The sequence below is a fragment of the Parus major genome, chromosome 17 (genome assembly GCF_001522545.3).
Source record: "Parus major isolate Abel chromosome 17, Parus_major1.1, whole genome shotgun sequence".
Classification (NCBI taxonomy): domain Eukaryota; kingdom Metazoa; phylum Chordata; class Aves; order Passeriformes; family Paridae; genus Parus; species Parus major.
This window is the reverse complement of record NC_031785.1, coordinates 8,658,090-8,674,622: the sequence shown is the minus strand read 5'-3', so window position 1 is coordinate 8,674,622 and position 16,533 is coordinate 8,658,090. Positions and strand designations below refer to the sequence as shown.

At 53.8% G+C, this 16,533-nt stretch overlaps 1 protein-coding gene across 1 annotated transcript in view; it reads left to right on the top strand.

Annotated features, from left to right (window-relative positions):
• Nucleotides 1-16,533, top strand: part of LOC107212207 (collagen alpha-1(I) chain) — a 65,464-nt gene that overhangs the window by 24,649 nt on the left and 24,282 nt on the right. The window contains exons 2-10 of the mRNA XM_033518542.1: nucleotides 2,917-3,275; nucleotides 3,846-4,004; nucleotides 4,453-4,648; nucleotides 5,297-5,434; nucleotides 6,821-6,862; nucleotides 11,290-11,533; nucleotides 11,605-11,930; nucleotides 14,376-14,420; nucleotides 15,281-15,400. Of these exons, the coding sequence (XP_033374433.1) occupies nucleotides 2,917-3,275; nucleotides 3,846-4,004; nucleotides 4,453-4,648; nucleotides 5,297-5,434; nucleotides 6,821-6,862; nucleotides 11,290-11,533; nucleotides 11,605-11,930; nucleotides 14,376-14,420; nucleotides 15,281-15,400 (1,629 nt within the window). The remainder of the gene's footprint in view (nucleotides 1-2,916; nucleotides 3,276-3,845; nucleotides 4,005-4,452; nucleotides 4,649-5,296; nucleotides 5,435-6,820; nucleotides 6,863-11,289; nucleotides 11,534-11,604; nucleotides 11,931-14,375; nucleotides 14,421-15,280; nucleotides 15,401-16,533) is intronic.

Here is a 16,533-nt window from a genome sequence, read left to right as displayed (position 1 = left end):
CTCGGAGCTCTGGGCTGGGGACAAGGTGGGGACCGGGCACAGCTCACACTCGATGATCCTGGAAGTCTTTTCCAATTTAAATTATTCTGGTATTCAGTGATCAGAATGATGAAAATCAGGGCTACAAACCCTGGCTGGGTGTCCTTCCCAGCCTGGGGTGTGCATCCCACCCAGAGCAGGTTTTTGGGATCATCCCTTCATGGTTTGGTGTTTATTTCTGTTTGTCTTCCAACCCTATAAAACATGAGGTTTTGTTTTGTAAAACCACAGAGAGGGAGGTTCTTGGAAAGCTGTTGCTGGAAACAAGTCCCTGGAGTGGGAGAGACTGGAGAATTTGCTGTTAATTTACTTTGACAATGGAGCAATAAAGAGAAATTTATTTACGAGCGACAGCGAGGGCCAATATTTATGGTGCTTGTCCCCACTCAGCGTCACACAAATTTTATTGGGATGTTTTTAATTTATTTTAAAGGAATCCCACAGAATCCACTGGATAGGCATTGTACAGCAATTCCAGTGCTGACTCCCTGTAATTCAGTAATTAATTTCATTGCTCTGAGGCCAACTTGAACAGGCTGAGGAGCAGTTGTGTGGGGATTTAAATGAAAACCGTGTAAAAATGCCCCTCCAGCTAAAGCTTTTAAGGCCTGAATGTGGATAAAACATCATTTAACTTGAGATAAATGAAGGTTTGAGCTCAGCCCAGGAGCTGTCAGTGCTCCAGGAGGGGCAGGAGGTGAATGCACAGAGCAGAGGAAGGGGGATCTGGAGGGAAAGCGAGGAGAACAGGGGATGGAAGGTGCACCAAGGTGTGGGTGAGGGCTGGGCAAGGCTGGGGTGACACCAGAGCACCTCCCCAGGGACCAGGAGCTCTGGGTGGGGTTAACTCTTGGGGTTGCTCAGGAAGGAGGTGGATGAGGAGCTCTGAGAGCTCTGGGGGATTGGATGAGGTGACCTTTAAAGGTCCTTTCCAACAGCCCGCACTACATCATGATTCTGTGACCTCTTAGCACGTCTTGGAAAGGTTGGAAATGGCTTCTTTTTTAGTTTCCTATTAAGAAACCCCAAATCAAGTGAGGCCAAGCCATGCAGAGCAGCTGGACCTTGTGAGCCTCCCTCCCAACCTTCCCAGCACCTCCTTCAGAAGGGTGTCTTCTCTCAGCTTCCAGGATATCGATTTGCTCCATGTCCCAAACCCTTTCCACGTCCCCTCAAGGGCAGCAGACAACCTCTCAGACCTCTCCCCCTCAGTTAATGGGATGAGACTTTTATGCTGGCTCCTGGCTTGAAGAGTTGGGATTTTCCCTCAAGAGGATAAAGCTGAAGGCTGAGCTGCCCCTTCCACACCCCTGTGCCCACTCCACGGCTTTAGCAGCTCCGAAACTCTTCCCTGCTCCCAAAGCTCTCTTCCTTTTCTGCCACTTGCCCTACTTTTCCCTGCAGCCAGCTTATCCTTATTTGGGGTCATCCTGCCTTCCAGCAGCCTTTCCTCCTGCCCAGGCTTTGTCCCCAAAAGCCCCATCCCCACCCCGCAGAGCCCCCCGTGCTGGGCGGGCACAAAGGAGCGGCAGCACAGCTGCAGCTCCGGGTAATGAGCTCCAGGAGAACCTGTGCTCCCGTTTTTCCTGTCCAGACAATGCGTGCAGCCGAGCTCTTTCTTCCGAAAAGGTTTCGCTTCCCTGGAATTTGCTGTCCTCTCCGTGGGTGGGTGGCTGCATTCACTCTTCCATAATGGGTCCAGCGTCCTCCGTGGGAAATGTCCTTGTTCCTTTTCTTCCTGCTTTGGCTCTGTCCCCCCTGGACTTGCAGCCACGGGGTCAAACCCAAATTATCCCTGCTCTGCGGAGCAGGGAGGAGAAGGTTGGAATCCTGTTGCATAACCAGCCCTGGGAGCTGTGAGCGCTGCAGCTCAAAGCTCACCTCGGGTGCCTTCTGGAGGTGCCTTTAGAAAGGGATGGTTGGATGGGGAGGGAAATGGGAGCAGCAGGGAATGGATGTGGCACTGGCAGTGCCACGGGTGGCTGCCGTGGGCATCAGAAATTCTGGGATGGAAGGAGAAGCAGGAGGAGCTGCCTGCAAAAAACTTCATGTTAAGGTGTCCTTGAGTTTGTCCACCCCACATGCAGAGCCAGGCAACCCCAAACAAGTGGAAGTTGCCATTTTTGCTGCCCTTGCTCCAGAAAAAGTCAGGCACCACCTCCAACATCTTTGCAGGGGCAAAGGGCAGTGGGCTGTGGGATGTCAGGGGGAGGTGGAGGAGCACTGGTGTGCTTGGTGATGGTGTCACGGGTGTGAGGCCCCAGGATGGAGCCCTGCTTTTCCATCACTTAATGCAGGGAGCTTTCCTGATTAAATTCTGGAGCTGTGATGTCCCAGCCTCTCTGATTCAGAGTTCGGAGTGATCCTAAGCAGAGTCCTGGCAGGACATTTCCATCAGGCACTCAGGAATTAGAGGGAGGAAAGGCCCATTAGGTCACAGGCTCCATTCCCCTGCCAGGGCTGTCCCTGGGCTTGGCCAGCCCTGTTATTTCAGGTTCCAAACAGTGCCACATCCAGGGGAAGTGACTCAGCCTGACAGACCCTGTTAGGAGCTCTCCAAGGCACCAGTTTTTGGCCGTTTATTACAATTTTCCCTCATTTCCCTCTTTTTGGGAGACCATAAAGCTCAGTGTAAGTTTCACACATCGAAACAAAGCAGAGGAGAACATGGGTGGTCACTTTTGTGTGTCTGCAGCTGGGGGTGCCCCTCAGGGAACACCTTGGGATGGGATGGGATGGGATGGGGTTTTGTTCAATGGGATTATTGAAACCTATCTGATTTTTAACAGCACTAATTGGCCTTAATGACCCCAACCAGCCTGTCCTGGGACCCCCAGCTCATCCCAGCAGACCCATTTAAGCCCAGCCCTGTGCTAGTCCTGTCCTGAGTTCTGGGAGGGAGTCTTTGGCTTCTGGGTGGGCCATGGACCTTCCCTGGATGGAATTTATCTTCTTTTGCTCTGGGTCCTGTCTCTGCCCCTTGGATGGATTTTACACCTCACTGCAGCCTGGGTTCCACACAGCTTCTGCCTCCTGTACTGGAGGTTTCTCAGCCTGCTCAGCGCCTCTCTCTTCTCCCCCAAAGCAGATGAGGTGAACCTGCTGGACAAAATCACTCTCCATGCCCAGGACCTCAGCAATGTTTCCTTTGGCTACGACCACAGCAAGTGCAGGATCCTGGAGATCGGGCAATACGCGACCCTCAACATCCCCACCAGGGCGGCTTTTGGGGACAGGTAACCTCCCTTGGGGGGTGCAAATGGGGTGGTGAGGCTCAAAAATCATCTGAGGTGTGGCTGTTGGTTTGAGGAGTTCCTTGGAGAGCCCATTCCATGATGACATGGAGATAACTCAGCTGCTCTGAGCTCAGGGCTTCCTTCACCTCTTACATTTTGGAAGAGTTTGTCCTGTCCCTGGGAGCATCCAAGACCGGGTTGGACAGGACTTGGAGCAGCCTGGGATAGTGGAAGGTGTCCCTGCCCGTGGCAGAGGGTGGGATGAGATGAGCTTGAAGGTTTCCTGCAACCCAAATCGTTCTGGGGATCTTTGATCGTTCCTGGTTGGGTGCAGGAAGGACACCTTGGCATGGCCCCATCACCCCCGGCTGAGGCTGTGTGGGCAACGCTAATTTAGGCCTGGCTGCTTCTCTTTGAACCTCTCAACTGGAACAATTGCTGGCTTCTTTCCCCCTTCGGTTTTCCTTCTCACTCAGTTCTTCTGTGCCGTGAATTTTTTTACCCTGAGAGGTCATTTGATGGTGACACAGCAGCAGCTGCACAGTGCCACGTGTCCCCTCTTCCCACCAGGTTTGCAGACGAGCTGAGCGTGCTGCTGAAGCTCAGGTACTCCCTGAAGGAGGACACCAGCCTGGTGACCATCCTCAGCCACCGCAGCCACGTGCTCTTCCAGATCAGGGTTAACCCCTACGCCCTGGTCTTCGTCACCACGAGGAGGAGACACTACGAGTAAGTCCCAGCCCGGGTGCTGTTTTCCTGCTTTTCCATCCTTCCTTTTCTCCTCCCAAGGCCAAGGGTTGGGGTTTCCCTCTCTGCTGGGCTTTGGGCAGTGCTGAGCTCACCTCAGCTGAAGGAAGGTGATGTCCCTCAGACCTGGTGCTGGTCATCACTGCCAAACTCCACTCTGCCAAAATGATGCAGCTCTGGAAAACAAATCAAAGAACAAAAAGGTTCAGATCCCTGGGCATAAATCAAAACCCAGCCATCTCTCAGATGCCTCGAGCGGTTGTAGACATCTCCCAATCCATGGCAAACAAGTGATGGTGTTGTAACAACTCTCATCTTGTTCCTTGTGTCAAAGGATGGATACCTGAGCGACCCTGGCAGCTGCTAAGGGATAAAGCCTGGACAAGGTGTGGGATGAAGTTTCCCATTGTGCCTCTTCCCTTTCCCTCAGGTTCCCAGTGTCCTTCCTGGGCGATGGGCACTGGCACCGAGTGGCTCTCAGCATCTCCCTGGAGAGGCTGGAATTGCACGTGGACTGCAGGCTGGTGGACAGAGTGAGCTGGTCCAACTATTTTGGGATGGGGGTGAACACTGAAGGTCTGATCATCATCGGAGGCCTCATTGAGTCCTTCGAGATCCCCTTTAAGGTGAGAGCTGGCAGGGGCTGCTCTACCTGTGTGAATGAGGTTCCAAGTTCCCCCTGGTGGAATCCATTTCCTTCACCTTCTCTTCCCAAAAAAAATTCATTTATTTTCAATGGTTGGGCAGGATGAACTTAGCAAAGGCTTGGGATTGTGCTTGGGTTTGGGTCAGGGCAGCACAAGGGACAGCAGTCAGGTCACCTCTGGGTCTGACTTCATCCTCTGGCGTTGGCCATGACCTGGACCGTGAGGAGAAGTCTGTGTGCAGTCAGCATGGAAAGATCTGGCTGGGGAAGTGTGGCCAAAGGCTTCAGACTTCCAAAGGGCAGGGTTACCTGGGATATTGGGAAGGAATTGTTGCCTGGGAGGCCCTGGCACAGGGTGCCCAGAGCAGCTGTGGCTGCCCCTGGATCCATGGAAGTGCCCAAGGCCAGGCTGGATGGGACTGGGAGCAGCCTGGGATGGTGGGAGGTGTCCCTGCCATGGCATCTTTGCAACTCTTGAAGCTGGAGAGGGAATGTTCATTGCCCAAACCATCCTGTAAAGAAATCCCTGGCTCTCAGGAACCGAAGATGATCTGCAGGCTCTTCCAGACCTTTCCCTCTCCTCTGGAAGAAGCAGGAGGCTGAACTCTGCTTTCTGTGGCTCTTCCAGGGCGCTCTCCAGCAGCTGACCTTCGTGATGGGAGACCCAGCAGCCGCTGCCGAGCACTGCCACAGCTACAACTCAACCTGCCCAGGCTCCTTCAGCCTCCACAGGGCCCCGTGGGAGCTCCCAACAGCCTGGCCAGAGGTGTGCTGGGGGCAGCTGACAAATCTGGGGACTGCTGGGCCAAGCTTTTCCTTGGAGTCACACAATTCCAGTGAATGGCCCAACCCAGGGCGTTGCCTGGAATTGCTGGGGTCTCCAGTTTGGGATGGGCTATGAGGGGGTGGGGGGCAGTTCTTTTCCATCCCTTCAAGACACAGATGGGTTTGGTGCCAAGGAGAGTGAGTTAAAGGGAGAGTTTGGGATCCAGGGAATGGCTGTGGCTGGATGTGCTCCTGTGTGTGGCACAGGGAAGATTTGAGTAATGCTGCAGCTGGAGCTGTGCTTCTGTGAGGAGGTGTCCTTGGGAATTGGACACCACTCTGGAATTCTTGCCCACTCCCAGCAGCACTGCACCCTTTGGTACATCATCCTCCCAGAGGTTGTCCCTCTGCTCCCATAGCATTGCTGGAAAATGGAAATTTGGAGGGCTTTGCTTTCATTGCAGCGTTCAACAAATTTTCAACTGAGTCATAAAGCCCAGATCACATCATAAATCCCCCAAAACACGAAGTACCCAGGCTTTCCTCGGGAGCTGGAGTTGGCCCAGGGAAATTCCTCACATCCTAGGCCAGGTACCTTCATGGGAGCCTGGAAAAAGCTGGGGAGAGGCAAGTGCTGGATGTCAGCGCTTGGCACGAGCCTCCCGTGCCCAACCCATTTCTGTGGACAGGGCAAGGGCAGTGCCAAGAGAGGGAACTGGCTGTGGGATGGGCACCTGCCCTGCCTGCCTCCTGCCCAGGGATTCCTTTGGGATGCTGGAGCCAGCAGGGCAGGGAACAGGGAGTGGTGACACCCAGCACAGCCCCGCAGTGGCTGCTGCACTCCCAGCACAGGCTGATCTGTGTTGGTTATTTGAAGAGGAGGATTTTTGGGAAAGCCCTGCTGATGAGGGAGAAGCTGAGTGTGACACAGAACTGGTCACACTGGTCCCCTCCTGCTCTGGGGGAGAGAGGAGCGGCTGAGTGCTCACCCCAAAATAAAACCTGCATTGTCCTGAGCTCCTGGATGGCTCTGGGGTTTCACCCACCAAGCAGAAAATTTCACTTTAAGCATCAAATTGCCTGTAGGTGGGACCCCATGGGGTAATCCTGCCCCACATCCCCCGCAGTCCCCATCCCTTGCTCACCCTCCTCAGGACTGACAAGCTTCTAAATCAACAGAAAAACCCAGCCAGACCCCTGAGAGGTTTGATCAGAAGCCATTCCCTCATGTTTCTGAAGGTTTGGCTCCCACTGTGCATTCCCTGGATGTTTCCTGTGCCGGCAGAGGCAGCTCCTCACTCCTGGAGCCAGCAATAAGCACAGGCTGGAGTCAGTGCTGGTCCTTGGGCAGTGATGTTTTTCCTCTTTTCTCTCTCCAACTCTCCAGGTGCCAAAGGAAACCAATGAAATCCAGGGTTTACCTGCTCAGGTACGACTCCTGCACTGTCCTTCCTCGTGTCCCTGTGCTGTCACTCCCAGGCTGTCTCCTGGGGACAGGAGTTGCTCTAAAAAGCAATAGGGCAAAGCCAAAATACCCACTAATTATGATTTTCTTGGCTGTCAGTGTTATTTTCTTTACTGCAACCTCTCTCTCTAATGGTTTGAGCGTACCTGGCCGTGTCCCAGACCTGCTGGAGGTCATGGTGAGAGCTCAGGTGACCTTCCTGAGAGTCTGCATGGAGCCAGAGGGGTGGTGGTGGGGCAGGGAACGAGGTGGATCAGGCTGCCCAGAGGATTTGTGGATCTGCCTGGGAGCTGAGCCAGGCTGGATTAGCCTGGAGGGAAGGAGGTGAGGTCAGCAGGATTTGGGATAGAGCAGGATGACCACTGCTCCTGCCTACAGTGGGATGGGATGCCTGCCTGGGGAGGCATTCCCAGGATCTCCCTGCTGTCACTGGGGAGGTGGGAAGGGCTGGAGCTCGTTGTGGTTGTGGTTCTGGGGCCCTCCTTGGAGTGGTTTCCTGGGATCTGGTGCTGGGAGAGGGGTGGCTGCTCCAAATCCCACTGCTGCTGAGCTCCTTGCTGGAGCTGCTGTCCCCAGCTGGAGCTGGGAGCGTGTCCCCAGCACATGAGGGGGTGCTCTGAGTCAGGCTGGCTTTATGTTCCTGCTTTATCTGGGGTTTTTAGCTGGGTTTTGTTGTTCAAGTCCATGCAAACACATCCTGAGGGGAAAACCCGCCAGCAAATGCAAATTGAGATTTGTGTGTGTGTGTGTGTGACTGAGCAGTTGGAGTTCATTCCCCTCACCCTCCTGGCTCCTGTTCACTCTTTGGGGAGAGTCTCTCTTCTCTCACCTGGCTACACCTGGAAAATTCCAAAGTGGGACTGGCCAAGGGCCCTTTGGCAGCCAGGTCCATCCCTCTGCTCCAGGCCCAGCAGCTCAGGGTGCTCCAGGTTTGCTGGGTGGGTTTGTAATGAACTGGGGTTCATCTTTCACCTTTCCTGGGTGCTCATGGAAGGGGGGCTCTGTCATCCTGCTGGATCCTGTCTGGGATGTGATTCCCACCTGTGGGTTCTTCCAGACCCTGGCAAGACCTTGCCATAACAAGGAAAGTGGTGAAATTCACAGGTCTGCAGGGGAAAATTAACAATATTCTGGATCTGGGACAAGTTTATTTTTCAAGCACTTAATAAGGAGCAGAGACTCCTTGGAATCTTTGGCGTTAAGATTTATTAGGAATAAAAAAGGCGCTGCAGTTTGGGAGTAATGAGGAGCAGCCCAGCTCTGCAGCAGGGACAGGCCACAGCTCTACTTTCCTTTGTTCATTTAGGAGTAAATTAGTACATTCCTTAATTGTTAATTAGAGCTAAATAATCATGGAGGCTCGGGGTGATGGCAGAGAAGATGGAATGGGGGGAAGGCAGTAGATGGGTTTGTTCCTGGCAGTGATACCTGAACTGCAGCCCACTCCTTCTGGCAGTTTTTTTGTTTTTGAGGAACAAATTGCCATTTCTGAGCAATCTCTGGGACATGGATGGTGTTGAGCCATTTCTCCTGCATTTTGTTTTCTCTTATTGCCTGTCCTAAATGTGAGCAGGAGGGCTGAGCTGGCTCCTGAACTGAATGGCTTTTCCCAGGCAGCTTCACCTGGGATCCCAAAGTCATTCACCAAACAGTCAAAGCTTAAATCAGTCCAGCCTTGATTTTTGATTTTTTTTCCTATGTTGCAGCCTCTTCTAGGGGTTTGATGCTAGAAAGTGCTGGGAAAAAAAAAATACAGTTTAAAATTGTCTGTCTCTGATCTTGAGCTTGAGTGAATCACGTTGTACCTTTGGCTGTTGGATGGAAGAGGCTTCAAAAAAAAATCTGTTTCCTGGAAGAAGACCCTGAGCTTTGAATTCTGTTTTAGCCAGCATGACCCAGCTAAAAATTAGGGCAGAACGTTATGCTGGTTGTCTGGGCTGCTGAAAACAGGGATGCTCCAAGCTGGGCTTTAACCCCTTTGCCATTTAGGAGTTTTTGGAGCGTGGTACCAGCTGAAAAACCCCCCAGAAGTGCAGCAGCATTGTTATCTTTGTCAATAAAACACTCTGAGGCTCCTCAGGCAAGATACCAAGTTAGAAACTCTTTCCAAAACCATGGCATTAATTACATATCTGTGGTTTCTTTATTAATGAGCCCCATATCAGTTGTTCTGTTATTTTGCTTGGGCTCAGCTTGAGGGAAGAGGGCTGTAATTATTCAAAGCTTCCTGTTTGCCTTTTTTTTTAAAAAAAAAAAAAAAAATTCCATATTGGCACAACACAAAGCCTTTTCCCAGTCAGTCCCCTGGAGCTTCCCCAGCTCTCCGAGCCAAACTGAGAATTCAGTGCTCATCTTGGGGAGAGCCTGAGGTTTTCATGCTTTTGGGGTTGAATTCTGGGGCTGAGATTGAGAAACCTCTGCTCCTTGTCCTCTCTGGAATGGGAAGTATTTTGTTGTCCTTTGGTTCTGTCATCTGGGTTTTCCAGGTGTGGACAGAACTGGGATTCTCCAGCTCTTCCCAGGTCGCTGCTGTGGTTCTGTCAGTGCCACCTGGCAGGTGACGATGGGGACCCAAGATATGCCTGGGGCAGAGACTTCTCCTGCCTTTACTTTCCTTCTTTAATCCAATTTTCTGCAAATCACGGGCCCTGCCTTGCCTGTCACGTGCCAATTCCTTCTTTTTGTCCCTCCTGTTTGAATGGCTGCTCCAATCTGGGCTCCTTCCCCACTTCCCAGCTGGAATTTCTGGGAGTTCAAACCCACACGTCTCACTCAGCTCTCACGCTTCTGGACAACTTCGGAGCTGTTCCCAATTTGTCCCTCTCAGCTGGTTCTCCTCTAAATTTGGCCAGTTTGGAGGAGCAAGGATGGATTCTATTGATTTTGGCTTTTAGCTGTGTTTACACAAACCAATATAATTCAGCCTTGTGCCTCGGTAGTTTTTCCTTAGAGACCCTTTTCCCCTGAGCTTTGCCAGATGGGAGTTTCCAGCGTGGACCTTTCCCATGTCAAGTGTTGAAGCTGATTTAAAAACCTCTTTTCTTGGCTGTGTGGGAATTCCAGGCTCCCAGTGCCAGCTGCCAGGCCTGGATGTGGCTTCCCACTGGGATTCCCAGGCTGGCACATCCTGTGGGGCTGGATCTGGGTGTGAGCAGGGAGTGACACCAGCCAGAGCTTTCCTCCACAATCGATTTTGCCTGGGTGATGTGTGGCTGTGCAGGGACTCACCTGCACGGACTGGGGCTGCTTTTATACAATCAAATCATTTAATTTGGAAAGGATCCCTAAGATCATCGAGTTCAAATTTAAATTTAAACTTAAATTATAATGAATGGCAAAAAATTTCCACGTAAGGACAAAAGACAAGACACCCCCAAAATAAATGTTCATAACAGAGCAAAACCACTTCAGGTGTTTACAAAAGAATCTCTTCAAACCTAGCGTTTGGAAATTAGAAAGCTAAAATTTCACTTTTCTCCTGCATTTGAGATGGGAAGAGCTTGGAAATCTCCAAGGTGACGGCAGCAGAGTCAAAGCTTCAGCAGCTCCTGCTGCCTTTGGAGCTCCTCTGCCTCCCGTGCTCATCCCAAGCTGGGTTCTCACCTCAAGGATCTCCCATTCCAGCAGGGAAATTGTTGTTTTTCCTGCTGGCTGCTCCTGCAAATCCTCCTCGGTGCTTCCCAAGGCAATGGAGTGGAGCAGGCGCTGGGCTCAGCCATGGAATGTGGGCTGAAGGATGGGAAGGGCTCTCCAGGTCTCCTTCCCGGCCCTGCAAGGCAAGCGTGGGGCTGCATCTCCCTCTAGTGCCTCCTCTCAGCCGCTTCCTCGGCAGCTCCTCCGCCTGGTGCCACCAGCCCTGGCTGCCAGGAGCTGCCCGTGTCCCCTGGAGCTCGGAGCAGGTTCCAGGCAGGGCTGGTGCCACCAGCCCAGGGTGCCAGGAGCTGCCCGTGTCCCCTGGAGCTCGGAGCAGGTTCCAGGCACCTCTGGTGCCACCAGCCCAGGGTGCCAGGAGCTGCCCGTGTCCCTTGTGGAAGGCGAGTTTTGGTTTGTCCGTGGATTCAGTTTCCTGCTCATTCTCCATGAACTGTCCCAGAATTTGAGGGCTCCTGCCTGGCACTCCCAAGCAGTGCCCTGCCTCGTTCCCCCTGCATGTGGGAAATGAGGAATTACAGAATCATTAAGGTTAGAAAGGACCAATTTCAAGTCCAACCTGTGACCAATTCCCACCTTGTCACCCAGAGCACAGCACTGAGTGCCACGTCCAGTCGTCCCTTGGTTACTCCCAGGGCTGGTGACTGCACCACCCCCCTGGGCAGCCCACTGAGCAGGAAAGGGGGGAAAGAATAAGTGAATTCTTCAAACTTCATTTTTTTCCCCTTCTCCTTTTTCAGGACTCCAGACTCACCAGTTTGGATTTGGTGCCAGGGCCACCTTGGCCATGGGAGGATGCCCAGGGGACCCTCAACCTCCAGCCTGATGGGAGTGCCCTGCCGTCCCTCTCTGCTCAGGACATGCCATCAGCCGAGGGGGAGGAGGAGGGCAGCCTTTCCATTGAGGATGAAGGCTTTGAGCTGCTGAACTCCACCTACAATAAAATCACCGGCCCCGGCAGGCCGGCGCTCAGGAGAAGCTCAGGTGAGTCCAGGATTTTCCTTCTTTTTCTCCATTACAATTTCTGGGAATCTGACAGTGCTTCATCCACCCAGGAGCCTCCATCAAGCCTCCCCGAGCAGCCAAGAAGGAGCGTGGTTTGGAGCCCCGGGAGGAGAATGTCACCACGGAGAAGCTGTCAGGGGACACGGGCACGCGGCGGCGGCTCCCGCCCGGCAAACCTCGCCTGGAGCCCTTCACCAAGGTGTCCCCATCCCCTCACCGCGGGGCTGCTCCCAAAGGAAACGTCCCCAAAGGTCCCCTGAGGGCAGGGGCAGCGCTGGAGAATCCTCCTGGAGCGGGACATCCCGGATTGTGGCTGGCACACCAGGGCTGTGTGAAGCCGGGACCACCGGGGCTGCCGGGACCTCCGGGGCTGCCGGTGAGCGGAGGAGGGAGGGAGGGTGGGAAAAGGATGGTGAGACAGGAGAAACAGCACAGGAAAACCTTCCCCAGGGTGGGAAACCTTCCCCAGGGTGGGAAACCTTCCCCAGGGTGGGGAGACTTCCCCAGGGTGGGGAAACTTCCCCAGATGGGAAACTTCTCCAGGATGGAAAAACTTCTCCAGGGTGGGGAAACATCTCCAGGATGGGGAAACTCTCCCAGATGGGAAACTTCTCCAGGATGGGGAAAGTTCTCCAGATGGGAAACTTCTCCAGGGTGGGGAAACATCTCCAGGATGGGGAAATATCTCCAGGATGGGAAAACTCCCCCAGATGGGAAACTTCTCCAGGATGGGGAAAGTTCTCCAGGGTGGGAACCCTCCCTGTGCAGGCACAGTGGAGCTGTGCATTGATTGACCTTGTGGAAAGGTTTTTGATATTCCTGGGGAAACTTCACTGAAAACTGCACAGCAGATGATTCTCTTGTCCTCCTTGCTCTAGAAATGGTCTCAAATCATTTAATCACACTGTGGGTTTTTATTTCCCACTGCTCCAGCCCACAATTAGGCTGAGGGGATCAGAGGGGACCAAACCATCTCCTCCAGTCCCCACACAAACCCCTGCCATCCACCCATGGACACAGCTGGCATCGCTGGCTTTGGCTTTTCCACCCCCAAATTCATCTGGTTCAAAGCAGAGCACTGAATTTATCTTGTAATAGGTTCTGACTGTTTTTCAAATCATTCATTGTAGAGGATGAAAAAAGGGAAATGTAGAAAAAAAAAAAAAAAGGTAAATTTAGACTAGAGAAAGTTTTAGAGGAGTCACATCTTCATTGAGGATGAAAAAAAAGGAAAATTGTAAAAAAAAATGTAAATTTGAAATAGAAAAAGCTTTAGAGGAGTTTTGTCTTCATTGAGGAGTAGATGAAAAATGTTTTTAAATATTGTTCCATGTTTGTTTATTCTGCCAAAATTATTCCCCTCATTTGGTTCCATTTTCTTCACAATTTCTTTAGAAAATTTCCTTTTATTTCCCCATTGAAGTGACCCTGGGCACCTTCTCTTCCCTTTTCCTTCCATCCCTGTGGAAGTTGTGGGCTCAGTGGGATCCTGCAGGGCCATTTCCATGGTTTGAGGGACCTGGCACTAAATCCATCATCCCTGAGCCAGCCTTGGTTTAAATTTAGGACTGGTAACTTCCCCCTCAAGCCACCTCCTTGCTGCTGCAGCTCTTGCCTGCAAAAAATAGAAGGAAATGGCAAAAGGAACAGATGCTGGAGGCTGAAAAAATCCCAGGAGCAGAGGAAACGTCACGACGTTTGACAGCCCGGCTGTCAGCCAGCAGGAGGGACCCAGCTGGGGGGAACCGCTTTCCTCTCCTGGAGAAAGGCTGGAGATGGGATTTGTGTCCTTGGTCCTGAGGATCCTGCATGGAAACACCGGCAGCAGAGCTCTGGGCCAGCTCCAGGAGCTGGGGAGCTGACAGGAACGATGGAGAAGGGCTCTTAAGGGCATGGAGTGACAGGACAAGGGGAATGGCTTTCCATGGAAAAACAGCAGGTTTAGATGGGATATTAAGGAAAAATCTTTGAGGGTGGGCAGGCCCTGGCTCAGGGTGTCCCTGGATCCCTGGCAGTGCCCAAGGCCAGGTTGGATGGGACTGGAGCAGCCTGGGATGGTGGGAGGTGTCCCTGCCATGGCAGGGGTGGAATGGGATGGGATTTAAGGTCCCTTCCCACCCAAACCAGGCTGGGATTCTGTGTAGGGCAGAAGCTCAGTCCTGCATGAATCCATGACAATGTGAAGTCAGCCACGGCCAGAGCCACAGGATGTGTCCCCAGCCCTCCCTGCTGTCCTGCTGCTGCTCCCAGGAGGGCAGAGGGGCTCTGGGGCCCCGGGGAGAGGCAGCTGAGCCATGGAGCTGTGTGGGCTCACATCTGGGGACCTTGGGCTCAGAACAAAGCTGATATTGTCAGGTAACTCCTGACAGGGAATTGTTGGCATCCCAAAAGGCCAGGATCTCCCAGCTGGCTGTTCCTGCTCACACAGATGCCTTGCTGAGCCCTGAAGTGGGGTCAGCCCTTGGCCAAAACGTGCATTTTTACCCAGATCACATCTCCCACCAGTTAAAAGCAGCAGATATTTTTATCCTTGTTCAAGCACCTATTGGGGTGTGGATATGATTCAATTTTAGGATTTTTTTTTTCTCTAAGACACTGCCTGTCCTCCCCCTGTGTCAGGAGATGCTCTCACAGTTCAGGTGCCAGGGCAGGAGCAGCCAAACCAGGGGGCTCTTCCCACCCCACTCTGGTTTTTGGGATATTTCTTGGGGACTTGGAGCTGCTGGTTTGCTCTGAACCAGCCATTTCAGTCCTTGCTTGGTCACTCAGTCATTGTGGGATGTCCCTTTTGGGGTCACAGCTCTCCTCCTTTGCCTTTCAGGGCTGTCCTGGCAGGCGGGGACTGGTGGGACCCAAAGGAGACAAAGTGAGTACCCAGAAAAACAGAGACACGTCCAGTGTGGGGTGCGGGGCAAACACCACCCATGGTTTGGGTTGGTTTGGGGGTTTTTATTCATCCAGAGGGTGGTGGGAGCTCCTGAAGCTGCCAGGGTGGGTTTGGAAGAGGAAGGAACTGGGTTTAGTTGGTACTTTAAGCCCAAGCTCAGGATTTCACCTCAAGTTCAGGGGCAGTTTTGGGAACCAGGTTATAAAAAAGGACATTAAGTTATTAGAGAGCATTCAGAGAAGGCCATGAGGATGGGGAAGGGTCTGGAGGGGCCCCTGAGGAGCAGCTGAGGGCACTGGGATTGTTCAGCTGGAGCAGACTGAGGACAGAGCTCCCCGGGGGCTGCAGCTCCTCCCGAGGGGCAGCTCCGCTCTCTGCTCTGGGACAGGGACAGGGAACGGCTGGAGCTGGGCCAGGCCAGGCTCAGGCTGCAGATCAGGGCAAGGTTCTTCCCCCAGAGGCTGCTGGCACTGCCCAGGCTCCCCAGGGAATGGGCACGGCCCCGAGGCTGCCAGAGCTCCAGGGATGCCCAGGGTGGGATGTTGGGGGGTCTGGGCAGGGCTGGGGGATCCTGGGGGTCCCTCCCAGCTCAGGATATTCCAGGATTCTGTGACTGAGCTGCCTGCACAAGCTGCTCCCTTCCCTTGGAGCACTCAGTGGGAGATGGAGCAGCTTCAGCTCAGCTCACTGGAGGAGGAACACCGGAACATCCCAAATCCCAGCCCTGTTTCACATCATTGCCCTCCCTGCCCAGACCCTGCCCCTGCTCTGGGCCTGTGTCCAGCCTGTGCTGAGCCTAAATCCACGCTGGTTTTAAGGAGCTGCCTCTGTCTCCTCAGGGATACCCTGGGGCCATGGGGCGGACGGGCCCCCCAGGTGACCCTGGCCCTGCTGGCATCCCTGGTGTCCCCACCATCGTCCTCTGGAGGAACTCCAGGGAGGACTGGCAGTCGTTCACAGTGAGTTACAGTGACAAGAGCTGCACTCACACCTCCCCAGCAGCTCCCTGCACCCCTGGGATGGGATGGGATGGGATGGGATGGGATGGGATGGGATGGGATGGGATGGGATGGGAGGATTTGCTGTGGCTGAGGTTCCTCATTGTTGGGTGGGATGTGGGGTGGAGGGGAGATGCCAGGGAGGGAGGTGCAGCTCACTGGGGGTGGAATGGGATTAGCTGCCCTGTCCCTCTGTCCCCTGTGACTGACCAGGACATTTTGGCCTCCCATGGTCCATCCATCACGTCTCCTGGGCTCTGTTCTGTCCCCTGTGCTGACCCTGTCCCTGGGCTCTGTCCCTGTCCCCTGTCCCTGGGCTCTGTCCCTGTCCCCTGTCCCTGTCCCCTGTCCCTGTCCCCTGTCCCCTGTCCCTGGGCTCTGTCCCTGNCTGTCCCTGTCCCCTGTCCCTGTCCCCTGTCCCCTGTCCCTGGGCTCTGTCCCTGGTCCCAGCAGGGCTGTCCCAGTGCCAGGCTCAGGGGGAGGCTGCTGGGGGGCCGAGGGTCACCCCAAAGCCACTCAGGGCCATTGTGTCTGCGACCCTGGCAGCAGCAGGAAAACACAAAGCCCTGGGCTGGGATTTGTTAATCTCTGCTGAGATAAGGCCAGGGTGGAACTGGCTGCTCTGGGGATGGGGCTGGCTGTGCCTGCAGCCCCACAGCTCCCACGGAGCAGATCCCTGTGCTTTGGGGGATTTGAGGTATCCTGGGGTTTGTTGTTGGCTCAGCCTTTGGAATTGCAGGGCAGGGAAGCCGCCCCTCAGGCTCAGGGACACTGCAGGAGGATGGGCTGGGAAAACAAGGGGCTGTTTGTGGTGGCTGTCCCAGAGCAGCTGTGGCTGTTGTGGTGCTCAGCAGCCTCTCCCGCTCCTTTCCCATGGAAAAAAAGCCTTTGTTGTTACTGGGAGTTAAGGAAAAACAGCTCAAGGCCACTGTGGTTCCAGCCCAAGCCCCTGTCCTGTGTTTGTGTTCCCGATGTGTTGACAGACGTTGGCTTTGCCAAGGAGGTGTCTGGTGTGGCTGGAGGGGCAGGAACTGCTGCTGGCTTGTTCAGGAATTGGCTTCAGCAGTGGGGAAGTCCCAGAACCCTGGGAAGGA